The sequence below is a fragment of the Emydura macquarii genome, unplaced genomic scaffold (assembly GCF_026122565.2).
Source record: "Emydura macquarii macquarii isolate MOO-44397 ecotype Brisbane River unplaced genomic scaffold, CSIRO-AGI_Emac_v2 contig_369, whole genome shotgun sequence".
NCBI classification, from domain to species: Eukaryota; Metazoa; Chordata; order Testudines; family Chelidae; genus Emydura; species Emydura macquarii.
The window spans coordinates 3,654,127-3,671,878 of NW_027130506.1; the positions used below are offsets into that span (position 1 = coordinate 3,654,127).

General features: G+C 40.3%; 1 protein-coding gene across 4 annotated transcripts in view; it reads left to right on the forward strand.

Annotated features, from left to right (window-relative positions):
- COL14A1 (collagen type XIV alpha 1 chain) overlaps nucleotides 1-17,752 on the forward strand; it is a 171,992-nt gene that overhangs the window by 150,325 nt on the left and 3,915 nt on the right. For all 4 annotated transcript variants that reach the window (XM_067530837.1, XM_067530848.1, XM_067530857.1 and 1 more), the window contains 3 exons: nucleotides 1,472-1,507; nucleotides 1,974-2,040; nucleotides 3,052-3,240. In XM_067530837.1, coding sequence (XP_067386938.1) covers nucleotides 1,472-1,507; nucleotides 1,974-2,040; nucleotides 3,052-3,240 — 292 coding nt within the window. The remainder of the gene's footprint in view (nucleotides 1-1,471; nucleotides 1,508-1,973; nucleotides 2,041-3,051; nucleotides 3,241-17,752) is intronic.

Sequence of the window (17,752 nt, forward strand, 5' to 3'; positions counted from 1 at the left end):
AATTACACTAAGGAAAATAAAATGTGTTGCTGTATTAACTTTCCACAAAGCTGGCACTGATTCTGGTCTTATTTATACTGGTTTTCCACCAGTGTAACACTGTTAACTTCAGTGAGTATACCCCTGATTTACATGGGTGTAAATGACATCAGAACAAGGCCCACTTTTAAAATGTAATTACAGGCTTCAACTACAGAAAGTTTTGCCATTGATTCTGTTCAGGATCTGATGCTAAATTTTTCTGCCATTTTTCTGCTATTTTTTATAGGTCAAAGAAAATAGTTGAAGTAAAAAATAATCTATAAAATGAGGGTATAAATTTCACACTAACGACAGTTTTGGAGTTTTTCAGTTGGCCTTTTTGGTATAACAATTCATCTGAATATTTTGAATTAATAAATTACTAATTTAACATTTTAACATTTTGTTTACTTACGTAGTCTGCTTAAAATATTTTTTCATATATCATGATGGATGTAATAATCTTATGTTCTAAAAAGTATTTGAATCTGACATTGTCCAGCTGCATGTCTGGCTTCATTTGTAGGATACTAAATAATTTTAGACTTTTTTTCAAACATCCAGTCCGCACTGGTGATTTATACTAGCAGAAGCATTTGAAATATGTGGCTAACTGGAAATATAGTGACTGATGATAAAATATAAGCAAAGATAAGACTAACACTTTCTTCATCATACTCTACCAGCATAATAATTAAGTGCTCAATGAAGAGAGTTGGTGAGATATGAAACTACTTATTGTCAGTGCTCCAGTTCCAGATATGGGAACATGCTCCAGAAATTGGTCTCAATTTTCGTAAGTGCAGATATGCCTAGAAGACATATGAGGCCAAACTCTCTCAGTGCTTGAAGTCTTATCAATATTGCAAAACAAACTGGAGAGGTAAAAAATGACTGAAAATCAGGATTGCACCCACCAGAAACTTATATAGTGGCCAGGTTCAAAAGCAGGTAAATTTCTACCTGTGCAGCTGATTTCAGTCCACATTGCTATTGGCTTCAGTGCCATTTTAGAGACACCCCAGGCAAGAAAATACAGTTTGAGGAGGAAGGTGAACTTAGCAGCAAAGAAACAGAAGCCACTCAATGTTTCCAGAATGCATTGTTTTCCTTTTGGCTACGCTAGCATTGAGAAGACAGCACTCGCAGCCACTCGGAAGGACAAGTCTGACCCTCAAGGGTCAGAAATGAGGAACAATGAAAAAAGCTGGGAAAGGTAACCACCTGCTATTCAGTCGCTGAGAGGAGAAATACCTTCTGGGTATTGAAAAGGAAAGAGCATGTTTAAGAGATCATCGCCATCCTTTCACTAGGGTTATATAGTGTTCTAAAACTGAATTGTTTACTTTCCTTCCTTTTACTGTAATACTCTAATATTTGGCGATTCAAACATACAGTACTTAGAGCTAGAGAAAGCTGAGAATTAACTGTGCATTCAATCTTTTAACAGGGTGTTCCTGGTGCAAAGGGGGAAAGGGGTGAGCGGGTAAGTACTCTGTCACCATATTCAACAGCCACAAGTACACTTCAATGTGACCTTCTGTCCCATAAAACCCCCATAATAACTGACATTCAGCCCACTCATAGTTGTGGGTGAGTTTAGATCTAATCTGACAAACTTTTCTTCTTCATCTGATCTCCATCCCTCTCTCCAAATTTAAATAAAATGTTAAAAGAAATTAACATGATGTGTACGTAACAGTGAGTGTATCCCATGATCTTCTGTGGTTACCATCCCCAGCCTTTTGTTTATTGTCCGAAAACAGGATTGGGAAACAGGAGCTTCTCATTTCCAACTCTGTCACCAACATCCTTGGGCAAGTCCAAGAGATTCTCTGCCTCATTTTCCCCATCTGTAACAAGGGGGACAATAAAGATACGGGCGCTCTGAGCACATTCAAGACAAAAGTGCCATAAGAGCAATGTGTTGCTATGGTGTTGTTGTTATCCAGGGTGACGTTCAGTCCCAGGCAATGGTGCGTGCAGTTGCTCATCAGGTGTGTGAACAGCTCATCCAAGGTAAGAAGATCAGTATCTCTTAAGTTCGAATTTTAGATGGCAATTTCCACAGCTAGAGAATAGATCTGTAGCTGGTAAGAAAATGAAAAGCCACCAAATGGTACCTCCCATCTCACAGTGTATTCCCTGTTAGAAATAACCAAACAGGTTGTCCCTGGGACGGATTGGGGAGATGGAACTCTTTATTGCCTGTTCATTCCACCTCGACGCCACAAGTGAGCAATGAGGGGGTTACTTTACAATTCTTTTATCCATAACAGTATGTAAATGTATCCATTTCCAGCAACTTGCCATAGACCCTTATTTGGTTACATCGACACCTATAAAATGAATATTAACAATTATATGATGAATACAATTATACCCGCCCCTGTTTGTTGTTTACAGGATTACCATATAGAGAGCAGGCACATCACCTTAAAACCTATTCATTTTACACTAACATTCTTTGAAGTAAAGGTATGCCAGGGGGGAAGGAAGATAATCCTTTCTTCCCACCAAAGGCCTTGCACAGGAGGGGGAATAGTTATTCTGTTAGCCCCATCCCTGGTGCAGATGGTCAGGAAGGGAGGAGAAGAAGAGAGATAACAGACTTGAACTAAAATTCACACCAATTAACAGAAACAAGGTTGGCCCGTGCCATGACCCCATTCCCTGTAGCTTAGGCCTGACCATTTATCCAGCTTTTAACCCTTTACTCTCCTACATTCCCTAGATCACCAAACAGTACCTACCCTCTAACAGCCTATCCACTGGGCCACCAAACCGTACCTACCTTCTAAAAGTGTGTACCCTAGGCTACCTAAGAGTGTACACACTATACTTCTCCATCCACAAGTACACACTTCACCATCACCACAACTAGCATACATCACAGACCACAGTCTTAACATCTCCCCCTTAGGATGAAAGCCTTCCAGCATCCCTTTTACCAACCTACCCCCTTCAAACACACTTGGGCCAGATTCTCCACTGTGTCCTGAATTTGGTGGAATATTTTTCCCCCTACAGGTCACATGGCCAGATATAATTCAATTCTGAACCAGATTCCAAGTCAGTCCGTCTCAACACGAACTATCCCAGGTCCTCCTGGTGAGCCAGGTCGACAAGGACTTCCGGGACCACAGGGTGAACAAGGAGCACCAGGTAGATCTGGATTTCCAGGCAACCCTGGCCAACCAGGAAGACCAGGAGAAAGAGGTGGGCTGAATACTTAGAATGTACAGTAATATGTATCACCATGCTGCTATAGTGTGATTAGTATACTTATCTGAGTTAAATTTTATCATGTGAACAATAGTTTTCTCTATAGTTAAAAGCTGGTTCCAAGCCGCAATGTTTGGGTTATGCGGAAAACAATGGAAACTGTCGATCACCAAGTTAATGCAACCTTTACAGAGTGTGACTGGATAGAATCACATCTGGGATTGTGCAACCCCTGCTAAGGACTGATGATCATGTGAAGATGCACATGGTGCAAGAGGGTTGCACTTTTGCAGAATTCTGGGGTTGTGAAAGTTGCACAGCTGAAAATGTGTTTCCTTTACAAATCTGATTTTTGCCCTCCCGCCCTACAAATGAAGAATTCTATGGACAAAGAATATCAGCTTCAAAACTGGTAGGTTAGTTCTGGGGAAGAGACAGAATTTTCTTACTAAATTTGAAATGAATTGGACTAAAGGTTCCTAAATTATGATATCATAAAGCCACATGTTGATGAGATGGGAAAGGAGGGTACAGTTTGAGAGGGGAGGGCAGGACAGGGTCAGATGGTAAAGAGGAAGAGATAAGAGGCGGAGGAAGAAACAACAAAAAATTAAATGAAATTGTGCAATTAATGAGCCACTTGCCAAATTTCCCCACCATCCTTTTACCTATATTTATATGATGTCCCTTTGCCCTCTTCTTGGCCTGTTTTGTCTAATTAAATAGCAAACTCTGTGGAGCCGAGACCTGACTTTTTTCCTATATGTGAGACACCTGGCATGCCTTATGTACTTTATAAATAATATCAATAGCCTCACAATGGTGCTGTGAGACTAAATCAGTCAGTGTCTATGAAATGCTTTGAGATCCTCACAGGGAAGGCACTACTGAAAAGTAAAGTGTCATTGTTCTTATTATTATAATAATCAAGAAGTGGCATTTTTAAAAATTTGGTCCAATGGCTGATCATATCCTGGAGCTTAATAGGTCAGATGTCCTGTTCAGTAGCCAGAAAACTAATATTATACTGTTATGAGGAGAACACTTTTGAGTGACCTTTGAACTTACTATCCTTGCTCCCCCCAAGTCACTAAACCCTCAAGGCCATAATTCTAATGACTGTAATGTAAGAGGAGGCGAGATTTAGAGGGCTAGCTTGTCAGCAACGGATTTCTGTGGTCAAGCTGAACAAAGACAGACATTGTTCAAGGAGTCAGGAAAGAGGGGGCAGGGGAGAAGAATGGAGGAAGATGGGAAGATGAAACAAACAAGGGACTGACTGAAACTGGATGACTGAGAGAAAACAAATGTGGGCTGCAGGAAAGTTGCCTCCCTACTATAAATCTTTGCACAGATTAACCAGTTTGTTAGAGTAGGCAGAAATTGTACAGGGGTTAAGCATATTTATATTAACAAAATGAGGGACAATTAGTGTTATTGACTGTAAAATTAATCTGCAAGAAACCGCACAGGCAATACAACTAGTACAGAAATGATGGAGAGCCTGGAAGCTTAAAGTAATAGTTTGTGATGACAAAATAGTGCCCAAGAATGAGGCACTCACATTCATTATTGCTGTGGATGCAACCAGCTGCAGCTGCAGAAGATACACTCTGGGAGGGAGCTTTTGTTAATTTGGATTTGGAAGTAAAACAGGGCTCTATTAACCACACTGTCAACAACAGTTATTAGTCACCTGGAGCTCATCATAGGTTTTTACTAGATGTGATGAGTGCCAGTAGCTGATAGTATCTCAGTGTGCCTGCTGGTTAAAACTAGGTTGCTTTAAGGACCAGGACCAAATGTTCTATGAAGAAAATCAAAATAATTTGATATTTTCTTTTGGGTGAGTATGTGTTTTAGGAGACTTATCCATTGGAAGGGGTGGGAAGAGCTTGTCAGAAGCTAGGGAAGTTTGCAGAAAAATGTTTTATTCCCTGTGAAATTAATTTCAGTCTGATGATTAACAGCTGTAGTTAAGGTTTTATTTAGCAGAAACAGCCATTGCCTTCTGAGCTCTCTGGGCCCTAGAAGGTCACAGACCCTGCACCCATAAGAGATTGATCTAATCCACAAACAGGAAAAAGCTTTCTGTGGAAGGCCAATAAAAATGACCAGCTCCGTGGCTGTAGAGCTGATTGCTGAATGGAGAGCTCAGGTATGCTCCCAGTTTTCACTTCCTTCCCAGTCCCACCTGCAGAGAAACAGCAAATGAAAATTTCTCCACTTCCAGACTAAATTAGCTTAACTCTCCTGGGTCACTACATATTGCGGGGCTAAATGAAATCAAAGCCCTCTCGTCTGCTCAGTCTTGAGGCTCTGTTTGCATTTGTTATTTAGCAATTCACAATTTATAGTTCTGTGGTGAAAACCCCCAACCAGTCTTGATGCACCATGTGTCTTCTTTTTCATGCTTTTAGCAGCATTTTATTGTATTGTATTTTTTCATTTGAAATTAATTGAATGCTCATGAATGGTGCCAGATGAGTAATTCTGGGGAGCAAACATCTCTATCTAAAACAGAAAATATACTGCATGTTACTGAAAATCATAAAAATTAGAGACAAAAAAGACATGTGTTCTTAGTACAGTTCCTCAGTTTTTTTTTATTCCCTGGGGCTCAAAGTCCATCCTTGGTTCTTGTCAGGAGCCCAAGTCCTTGGGGTCACAGCAAGAACTTATGGCTGGTTTTGAGTTGTGTTTGCTAGATGCTGACAGGAGCAGGTAGCCAGCGTGAGTGTGCAATGGGGCTCGAGGGGCATCTTTCACCTGCCTTTCAAGCCCACCCTGGCCTCTGCTCAGCTTTGGGGGAAGTAGGGTTCCGGGAGTAGTGAGGAGCTATGTGTGGTATAGGCGGGATTGGTGGAGGGCAAAGGAGCTGCAGCAGTGCTGGGGGTGGGACAGAAGCTGTGACAGTCGCAGCAGGGCAGAAGCTTCTTTCCATGGTCCCACTGGGTCCTACTGCTCATGCGGTTAATCTGGCTTTTGTTTTTTGGCGGGGGAGGCATCACTCAACCTGTATCAGACACCTCCCCTTGAGCCACCTTGTGTGTAGTGCCCAACTGGCTGAGAAGTATGATCTAGTACATCCCCTGGCCAATGTAGGACTCATTCCTTGCTGTGCAAGAAAGACCACCTCAGATAGAAGGGGTAGTTCAGTCTCTGTACAGACTCCGTTCTGGATGTCCCAGTGCCAAACTTGATGGTTACTTATTTCAATGGGAACACCAGGAAGTGGACTGAGACTACAGTGATTTATTTCACACGCAGGGGTTCCGTTAAGAATATTATTTTCCCAGCACACACCACAGAGTGTTACCTGACATGCTGCAGCATTTTCCTACTTACAGAATAGGAAATAACTGTGGTAACTCCTATATTGATGGCAAAAGATGACTTTCTGATAGTGACCACTCTGTTGCTGTTCCTAAGAAGTCATTTGAAGGTAATGACCGTCACTGCTAAATTGGGATGAATTTGGACCAGTGATTTAAAAGTGAACGGGGTGGTATCCTGTTATCAGTCCTATCTGCCATCCAATCTCATATTATGTATCAGGATTTTGCTGTGCTAATGCATTTTTCTGAATACTTTATATGATTTTTGGATTTGCAAAAATAACAATGATTCACACCAGTGATTTGAAGTTTTATTTTGGCTGGCTCTTTGACTTTTTGTTTGACTCCATACTTATTTAGTATGTGGCCTATGGCTAATGTCCTTGCTTCTGAGTAGTTAAGAAGAGGTTTGACTCCTGGAGAGAGAAATGAGTAGATTCAATCTTATTGCAGTTTTACGAAGTCTTTTTTTAAGTGTATTTACAACAATGTGGGGAAACAAACTCATCCCGCGTTTTTCAAAATCCTTATTTTTACCTCTACAGGTAAAAATAAAAAGCCCTTTGTATGAGACTAGGTGAACTGTTTGAGGTTTACCCACAGCGTATATTTTTTCTCAGTTTGAATAGACATGTTCCAAATTTGCCATTTCTTATTGATATTTCATCTGGGAACAGTGTGCCTGTATGTGAAGGAATAATAAAAATTGAGCGTGGGAAGGATTGTGGTTTGGAAGCTCTTGTGGCAGTTGCTTTCTGAAGAACCATTTTATTGCTGGCTTAGAGTAAGCTTAAAATGATGCTTATACTAAACATCCACATAGATTCCAGATATTTACTGCAAGCCAGGCTTTTGCAGTTTTCATGAACAACGTAGTGCACTCATGCAGATTTTGCCTAATGCATGTGCCAGCATTTACTCCCAGCACAAACGTGTATTATTATTGTTTGTAGTGCTGTTGTAGCTGTGTTGGTCCCAAGATATTAGAGGCAAGGTGGATGAGGTAATATCTTTCATTGCGCCAACTTCTCTTGATGAAAGAAATAAGCTTTTGAGCTACACAGAGCTCTTCTTTAGATGAGGTAAGGTACTCAGAGTGTCAGAGCTAAATACAAAGTGGAACAGATTGTTTACTATAAGTAGTTAACACACATTCTAACAGAGCATTCAAGGTGAAGTAGCCTGTTAACACCTTTGTAGTCATAGGACAAAAAAGGGGAGTTAGTGGGTTACAGATTGTTGTAATAAACCATAAATCCAGTGTCTTTATTGAGACCAGTATATTTAATGTTTAGCAAAGTTATGAATTTAAGCTCCCAGGTTTGTCTTTTGAAGGTGTTGTGCAGGTTTCTTTTGAGAACAAGGACTTTCAAAAGGTCAGATACGGAGTGATCATTTTATGAAAAGTGTTTTTGTTTTCTATCATTTTTATGTTTGTTCTTTTGAGACCACAGTGATGGCCTGGTTTCAGTTACATAGCTGTTTGGTTGGGGCATTTAGTGCACGGGATGAGATACACCACATATTGCATAGGCATGTGTAGGACCCATGGATTTTGAAAGACGTGTTGATCATCGTAGCAGTGGAGATATGTCTTCAGGTTTTCCATTTGTTGTTATGGTAGAGTCTGGTGTGGCTTTGAGATTTTGTGTCCTGGTCTATGGGGAGCTTGCTTCTGATGATGAGCTTGGAGATGCTGGGGTGTTGTTTCAAGGCAGAAGAGTGAGTTCAGGAAAGATTTCTTTCAAGATGTGGTCCCCATCAAGTGTAGGTTGTAATGGTTTGATGACACCCTGTATGGGTTCCAGTGTGGATCAGTAGGCAACAACTAGAGGTGTAATGTTGGAGGGTTGGGTTTTTTTTTCCGTATCGAAGCAGGTTTTCTTGGGGTATTTGGGTGGCACATTCCATCATGCGATCTACTTCTCTAGTGGAGTGTCCTTGTTTGGTGAAGGTAATTTTAAGTGTGTTAAGGTGTGTATCCTGGACTTTTTCCTTGGAGCATATTCTGTTGTATCTGAATGCCTGGCTGTAGATAACAGATTTCTTGGTGTGTTTGAGGTGGTCACTGGATCTGTGAAGGTAAGTGTGGTGATCTGTGGGTTTCTTGTATATAGATTTAGGGTTCTATTGTTGAAGTAAGTCGGGGTGTCCAGGAAGTTGATGCTGGTGTGGGAGTGTTCTAGAGAGAGTTTGATGGCTGGGTGGTGGTTATTGAAGTTGTGATGGAAATCTCTGAGGGAGGTTAGGTCATCAGTCCAGAAAATAAAAATATCATTGATGTATCTCAGGTATATCATTGGTTTCATGCTTTTTTTTTGTCCAGAAATGCTTCCTCAATGTGGCCTATGATGAGGTTGGCATACTGGGGAGCCATCCAAGTACCCATGGGTGTTCCCATGATTTGGACAAAGTGTTTGTTGTTGAATGTGAAAATTATGATGGCAGAGTTAACGGGCCACTGCACCTTGAATGATCTCTTAGAAAAGATGTTAAACAATGCTAAACAATCTATTTCACCTTGTAATTAGCTGTGACACTGAGTACCTTTCCCAGACCTGAAGAAGAGCACTCCGTAAGCTTGAAAAAGTATCTCTCTTACCAACAGAAGTTGGTCCAATAAAAGATATTGCCTCACCATCTTGCCTCTCCCATGTACTGCTATGGCAGTTTAAATGCATTTGCCTTGTTACAATACCCACAGCAAAGCTAAGAGTGCAATGGAGAGTTCAGGCCCCTTTTCTGGAGCTATATGACACATCAACTGTCACAGTAATACCTAGAAAATATTTTGCATTTGAGATGCTAAAAGTTGGCATGAAGAATTCATTTTTAAAAGCAGGAGGATTTCAGCCCCTGACCACATAAATATTATTTAGCAAGCTTCGGTGGGCAGGCTTCCACAGGAATTAGTGTGTGGGTTGTAGCATATCTTCTCAATCTGGGACTATTTCCCACACATAGTGTACAATAAAACCATTTACACAAGGTGTCTCTTAGCATTTCACAATGAAATGGCAAATTACATGGTAACCAAATGCTAGATTTCAAAGAGAAGTCTTTAGTTCAGACATATAAAAGGGATAAAACATCAGGAGCTCTGAGACCAGCAGGCAATATGTTGCTTTGCTAAGAAGAGCAGAAAGAATGTTGGGGTAACATTTTCAAAAGTGCCTGTGTGAATTAGGAACTTAAGTCCCATTGCCTTCCAATAGGATTGGGGATCCTAAGGACCTGAGTAACTTTGGAACATAGGAGTTAGGCACTTTTGAAAATTTTACCTCTGTCCATTTATGACTTTAAACAAGGGGATAAATGCCAACTCCTACTCTGAGGATCTTAGTAAGCCAATGGAAGAATATGAAATAAGCAAAACAGAACCCAGTCCCTGGTCATGAGGAGAGCAATACTTTAAAGATGAACATGAAATCTTCCTGGAAGCCAGTGTCAGGACTCCAGAGTAGGAGTTACATGCTAAGTGGTCAGAATCCTGGCTGCTGAGTTTGCTATGAGAGTCTGCTGATACACTTGGCAGGCAATTCAGGAAATGAAGAATTACAGTAATCAAACCTCGCTGTTATAGAGGTGTGAATTACAATCTCCAGGTCAGGGCTGGAGGGATTGGGATGTACTCTGGCAACATTCCTAAAATGATAAATGTGTTACCAAATGTTCCTTTTAACACTTTCCGACATAGGCCTTAGTCTAATGTTACCCCAGACTTAGAAGAAACTGGCACTGCATTACAGCCATCAAGTGGCAAGGTGGCCACAGGCACTGAATTTAATCACTGCGCATAGCTAAAAAGAAGCATTTAATTTTTAATGGTGGTGAGTTATTAAAAGATGTTGACTTCCATAAAGTCATGGGTGACACATAAAGGGCTAGATCCCCAAAGGGATTTAGGCACATAAATCCAAAATTTATAATCTAATTCCTGCTCAGCTGGTGCCTACACTCACTCAGAGCCTACATTTCTGCTGGCAAAATCCCTAAGGTGCCTACATTTCTGCTGCTGGGCACATGCACAGCGACCTTGGCCCTGATGCCCTAAACCCCAGAGGGATCATCAAACTAGGCAGTGCCCCACCTACCTCGCATAAGGCTTTGCACAAAATGACGGTACAGGTAGTGCAAAGTAGAACAGTTTCAACAGGAGAGATTGAGAGAGACCTCTCCCTGGGTACCCCTATAGCCCATGGCTAGGGCACTCACTTAGAAGATGAGACGCGAGTTCAAATGTGCCCCACACCTGGTAGAGAGAGATTTGAACTCCTGTGTGAGTGCTCTAACTGGGCTAACAGTTACAAGAGGGGCTGCTGCTTCCTCATTTATTTATTTTATTTTGTAGAAAGGATTTAGGGCCTAACTCTATGAGAAGATTGTGACTGTCTTGGGGTGCCCAGAATTGAAAGTCATCCTATTACCTACCTGCCTCAGAGAGAGCGAGAGAGAGAGACTTATTTGTGCATAACTAGTTGTCAGTTCTCTGACACCATCAGTCTATTAGTCACCCAAACAATCTCAGAGCTCTACCCTTCCTTTGCCTTGCAGGTTAACTGGTACACCCTGAGCCCATTTGAAAGCATCCCCCTGTAGTATCCTGCCCCTGTTACTGGACACTCATTAATTTGTCAGATTTGCTGTTCCCAAGGGAACAATATAAACATAGCTTAATTGGTACAACTCAGCACAAAGATATATTTATAGTGAAACAATCATGTGTTTATCAAAGATTAAGATTTAAGAGCTACCCAGTAAGGATAATAGAAACAAAAATAGTTACATATAAAACAAAAAGTATAACATGCTTCTTAGAATCTACACTTAATTTTATTAAAACAGTCTAAAATTCTTCTCTAAAGTAGTTTCTTACTCCCCCCTAAAACTTTCTTACAGAGTTTCCAACCAGGACAGGTTGGGAATCCGATTTTCATTAATGTAATTGCACTGCCTGATTACATCCTCAGGTGCAGGGTAACGGATACAGTCCCTGTCCCCCAGTTATAGTCCAATAAACCTGTGAAGTGCACCCTCAGAGAAAACTCTTTTCACCCTGCTGTTCTCTTCCTGTTAAATTTCACAATCCTCCCCCTGCATTTAGCTCAGACTGGTGATTGTGAATGAGCCAATTCTCAATTTACATTTCAATAGATAGATCATTTCAGTTGGTCTGGCAGGAAACCAGTTTTTCACTGGGAGTAATACCTTGATACAAACTATAAGGGCATACTGTCAGCACATAGCCATAGCTTTTAAAAAGATCATGAGTACATACATTTCACAATGATATTAATGACCAGTATGATCCTGCCTTTGGTTTAAGATCTTACATGACCCTCTTTATAGATAAATACTATGACAGCAATGTCTTGGATGTAGTGAGTTTGTCAGGCCTATCAGGGGTTACTGTTACAGAACAGAATGCCAGTTGGCATTGAGAGGTTGTTAGGGTCACAGCAATTCATGGCTGGGAATCCTGAAGAGAAGGAGATGCCTTCCTCTGTCCCAGACTTAGGTGCCCAACTCCCTTTGAGGGGTAGGGCTTAGGCCATGCCCCTCTCATTGGCATTTCCTATTGGCTATTTTAGGCAGCTCACACTCAGCTTGCGAGAATCCCATTCTTAGGTGCCTAATTCTCTCCATGTGTTGTATAGGGAGCCTAAGTGCCTAACTCAATGCTAAGGGTTCCACTAGGCAGCAGCGTGCCAAAAGCATTATGTGTTGCAGTGCTGAGTCCCCTGAGTTCTCTTTGTGAATCTAGACCAAGTGGCTGTGCTGTGTGTTGCTGAATATATGCTGGAAGCAAGAGAAAAATGTGTGTCAGCTACAGAACGATGATATGATAACCCAGAGAATGCAAATATCACCCATCAGATGTTAGGGTGTTGCACTTGAAATAGAAGCCTGTGGAGTGACTCAGAGGGCACTATGCATTTCTTCTTGATCTGCATTGTGTGCAACGAACCCTGAAACGAGCAATTTAATGATGCTGTTCCTTTCCTCAGCTAACTGGAGATAAATTCACGTCTTTATTGACAGCATAAAACTTATTACTTCTGCTTTCCTGGAAGTTTGAATAAGGCATTATAAGTCAGTGGACAGGACACCAGAAATCAACAGACCCAGTTGCTATTCCCAGTTCTTTCACTACTTAGTTTGGGTATCTTTTTGTGCCTCAGTTTTCCCACCTATACAATAAGATATTACTTAACACCTTTGTTAATTGAAGCTGATCAAGATGAGAATTTGAAAGTGGAAGGCAGCTTGGGTAAAAGTGATCATGAAATGGTAGAATTAACGATTCTAAGAAATGGCAGGAGGGAAAACAACACAATAAAGATAATGGATTTCAAGAAGTCAGACTTTAGCAAACTCAGGCATTTGGTAGGTAAGATCCTATGGGAAGCAAGTCTAAGGGGAAAAACAGTTCAAGAAAATTTGCAGTTTTTCAAAGAGACATTATAAAGGGCACAAAAGCAAACTATCCCACTGCATAGGAAAGATAGGAAGTATCAGAAGAGACTACCCTGGCTTAACTAGGAGATCTTCAATGATCTGAAACTCAAAAAAAAAAAAAAAAAAAAAAAAAAAAAAAATCCTACAAAAAGTGGAAACTAGGTCAAATCACAAAAGATGAATATAAGCAAATAACACAAATTATGTAGGGACAAAATTAGAAAGGCCAAGACACAAAATGAGATTAAACTAGCTAGAGACATAAAGGTTAACAAGAAAACATTCTACAAATACATTAGAAGCAAGAGGAAAACCAAGGACAGGGTAGGCCTGTTACTCAACGAGATGGGGGAAAACAATAACAGAAAATGTGGAAATGGCAGAAGTACTAAAAGACTTTCAGTTTTTGAAAAGGTTAGTAGCAATTGGACGTCTAATATTGTGAATGCCAGTGAAAATGAGGTAGGGTGTGAAGCTAAAATAGGGAAAGAACAAGTTAACAATTACTTAGACAAGTTAGATGTCATTAAGTCACCAGGCCCTGATGAAATACATCCTAGAATACTCAAGGAGCAGACTGAGGAGATATCTGAGCCATTAGTGATTATCTTTGAAAAGTCATGAAAGACGGGAGAGATTCCAGTGGACTGGAAAATGGCAAATATAGTGCCAATCTATAAAAAGGAAAATAAAGACAACCCGGGGAATTACAGACCAGTCAGCTTAATTTCAGTACCTGGAAAGATAATGGAGCAAATAATTAAGCAATCAGTTCGCAAACACCTAGAAGATAATAAAGTGATAAGTAACAGTCAGTATGGATTTGTCAAAAAAAAAATCTTGTCAAATCAACCAACCTAATAGCTTTCTTTGGCAGGCTAACAAGCCTTGAAAATGGGGGGAAATGGTAGATCATGTCGTATATTTTGATTTTAATAAGGCTTTTGATGCTGTCTCACATAACCTTTTCATAAACAAACTAGAGAAATACAACCTCGATGGAGCTACTATAAAGTGGGTGCATAACTGGTTGGAAAACAGTGATTCACTGTCAAGCTGGTAGGGCATAATGAGTGGGGTCCTGCAGGCATCAGTTCTGGGTCTGGTTCTGTTCAGTATCTTAATCAATAATTTAGGTAATGGCAGAGAGAGTACACTTATATAGTTTGTGGATGATACCAAGCTGGGAGGGGTTGCAAGTGCTTTGGAGATTAGGATTAAAATTCAAAGTGATCTGGACAAACTGGAGAAATGGTCTGAAGTATATAGGATTAATAAGGATAAATGCAAAATACTCCACTTAGGAAGGAACAATCAGTTGCACACATACAAAATGGTGTATGATTCCCTAGGAAAGAGTACTGCAGAAAGGGATCTGGCGGTCACAGTGGATCACAAGCCAATTATGAGTCAACAATGTAACACTGTTGCAAAAAAGGCAAACATTGTTCTGGGATGTATTAGTAGGAGTATTATAAGCAAGACACAAGAAGTTATTCTTCCGCTCTACTCTGCACTGATTAAGCCTCAGCTGGAGTATTGTGTCCAGTTCTGGGCACCACGTTTCAGGAAAGATGTGAACAAATTGGAGAAAGTCCAGAGAAGAGCAACAACAATGATTAAAGGTCTAGAAAACATGACCTAGGAGGGATGATTGAAAAAAATGGGTTTGTTTAGTCTGGAGAAAACTGAGGGGGACATGATGATAGTTTTCAAGTACATAAAAGGTTGTTTCTAGGAGGAGGGAGAAACATTGTTCTCCTTAACCTCTGAGGATAGAACAAGAAAGCAATGGGCTTAAATTGTAGCAAAGGCAGTTTAGGTTAAACATTAGAAAAAATTTCCTAACTTTCAGGATAGTTAAGCACTGGAATAAATTGCCTAGGGAGGTTGTGGAATCTCCATCATGGGAGATTTTTAAGAGCATGTTTGACAAACAATTGTTAGGGATGGTCTAGATAATTCTTGGTCCTGCCATGAGTGCAGGGGATGAGACTAGATGACCTCTCAAGGCCCCTTCCAGTCCTACGATCTTATGATTCTATGATTTGTGAAGTGTTTTGACTTCCCTGGATGGACAGTTCTATATAAGAGCTAAATAGTATCTAAATTTTAACTACTTAAGAATTAAAAATAATGTAACTGTAAAAAGCTTTTTCTCTTGTAATTTTTCCACATCTTGCATTGCACATGCAGCCATCAAAAGACCCCTTTTATCCATCCATTGGATAGGTAACTGTCTATATTGCTTTTCCATATACCCTTATTTTAACAGACTTGGGGAAAGCAACTCTTTTCAGGGGACAGTTTTAAAGATGGCATTCTCATATATTTGTGTCCATCAGAAATGTGTAAATTGTCATTTTATAAAGAAGTACTGCTATTCTCTGCTCAGTTTAATTTTATGAAGGTGCAAAACTATTGATTTTGATTACGAAAGTGTAGAGGGGATGAATCAGTCAATGAAATTACTAGTACAGTGTTCTGGAATTGAGGGAGAAAATCTCCTCAATCAGTTTGGATTTTATGGCTTTGAACCATTCGAATCAAATACATGCTTTATTGGAGCTTCCAAGCACCACACACAAACACAAATTCCTGTATTTCTAATTTTGTTGCCTCTTTTGCTTTGACACCATTTGAATTCTTTGCATTGGAGACGATATGAGGGAGATTCCAGCATCTGAGCGATTCTTTTTTAGGTAACAAATTTGAGGAACTATCCCAAATTGAGGTGTCAGGAGAGGAGGTTTTGGAACAAATTGATAAATTAAACAGTAATAAGTCACCATGACCAGATGGTATTCACCCAAGAGATCTGAAGGAACTCAAATATGAAATTGCAGAGCTATTACCTGTGGAATGTAACCTGTCATTTAAATCAGCTTCTGTACCAGATGACATGGAGGATACCTAATGAGGCCAATTTTTAAAAAAGGCTCCAGGGGCGACTGGCAATCACAGGCCTGTAAGACTAAATTCAGTACCAAGCAAATTGATTGAAACTATAATAAAGAACAGAATTATCAGACATAAATTAAAACAATTTGTTGGGGAAGAGTCAACATTGCTTTTGTAAAGGGAAACCATGCCTCACCAGTCTATTGTAATTCTTTGTGGGGCCATCAAACATATGGACCCTGGTGATCCAGGGGATATAGAGTACCTGGACTTTCAGAAAGCCTTTGACGTGGTCCCTTATCAAAGTCTTACGCAAACTAAACAGTCATGGAATAAGAGGGAAGGTCCTCTCCTGGATCAGTAAAAGACAGAAAACAAAGGATAGGAATAAATGGTCTGTTTTCAGAATGGAGAGGTAAACAGTGATGTCCCCCAGGGATCTGTACTAGGACTGGTGCTATTCAACATATTCATAATGATCTGGAAAAAGGGGTAAAATGTGAGATGGCAGAGTTTGCAGATAATACAAAAATTACTTACGATAGTTAAGTCCAGAGCAGACTGTGAAGTTACAAAGGGTTCTCAGAAAAGTAGTTGACTGTGCAACAAAATGGTAGCTGAAATTCAATGTTGATAAATGCAAAGTAATGCACGTTGGAAAACATAATTCAAACTATACTTAGAAAATGATGGGGTCTAAATTAGCAGTTACCACTCAAGAAAGAGCTCTGGATAGTTCTCTGAAAATATCTGCTCAATGTGCAGCGGCAGTCAAAAAAGCTAACAGAATGTTAGGAACATTAAGAAAGGTATAGATAAGACAGAAAATATCATAATGCCACTATGTAAATCCATGGCACACCCACACCTTGAATACTGTGTGTGGTTCTGATTGCCCCATATCTGAAAAGATATATTAGAAAAGGAAAAGGTACAGAGAAGAGCAACAAAAATTATTAGGGCTATGGAACAATTTCCGTATAAGGAGAGATTAAGAAGACCAAGACTGTTCAGCTTGGAAAAGAGATGACTAAGGGACGATATGTCTAGAAGATCATGCATGGTGTGGAGAACATGAATAAGGAAGTGTTGTTTACTCCTTCACATAACACATGAACCAAGGGTCTCCCAATGAATTTAATAGGCAGCAGGTTTAAAACAAACAAAAGGAAGACCTTGCACAATGCAGTCAATCTATGAACCTTGTTGCCAGGGGATGTTGTGAAAGGCAAAAGTATAATGAGGGTTCAAAAAAGAATTAGATAAGTTCCTGAAAAATAGGTCCATCAATGGCTATTAGCCAAGATGGTCAAGGATGCAGCCCCTATACTCTGGGTGTCCCTAGATACTGATTGCCAAAAGCTAGGAGTGGACCACAGAGGATGGATTACTTGCCAATTGCTTGTTCTGTTTGTTCCCTCTGAAGCACCTGGCATTGGCCAGTCAGAAGATAGGATATTGAGTTAGATGGACCATTGTTCAGACCTAATATGGCCTGTCTTATGTTGGGATAGATTCTTTATAGCAAGTATATGATAGGAAGCCATAGGCAAAGTTCAGGAGATGTAAAGTATGTTAATGTAGGGCTTTTTCTAGCCTACTGGATATGTAGTCTCCTATGACATAGGTTAGATACTGACTTGCCTTGTTCAGGGGCAGTTCATCCATGTTGCAAGGGGAACCTAACTCATCTGCTATGGCAGGAAGAACATCAGAGCTTCATGAAACTGGCAACCTCATCGACTGAGCCTTATTACGTGTTCTTGGGACCAGATTCTGTCCCCCGCTATAGCTCCTTTCCATTGCTC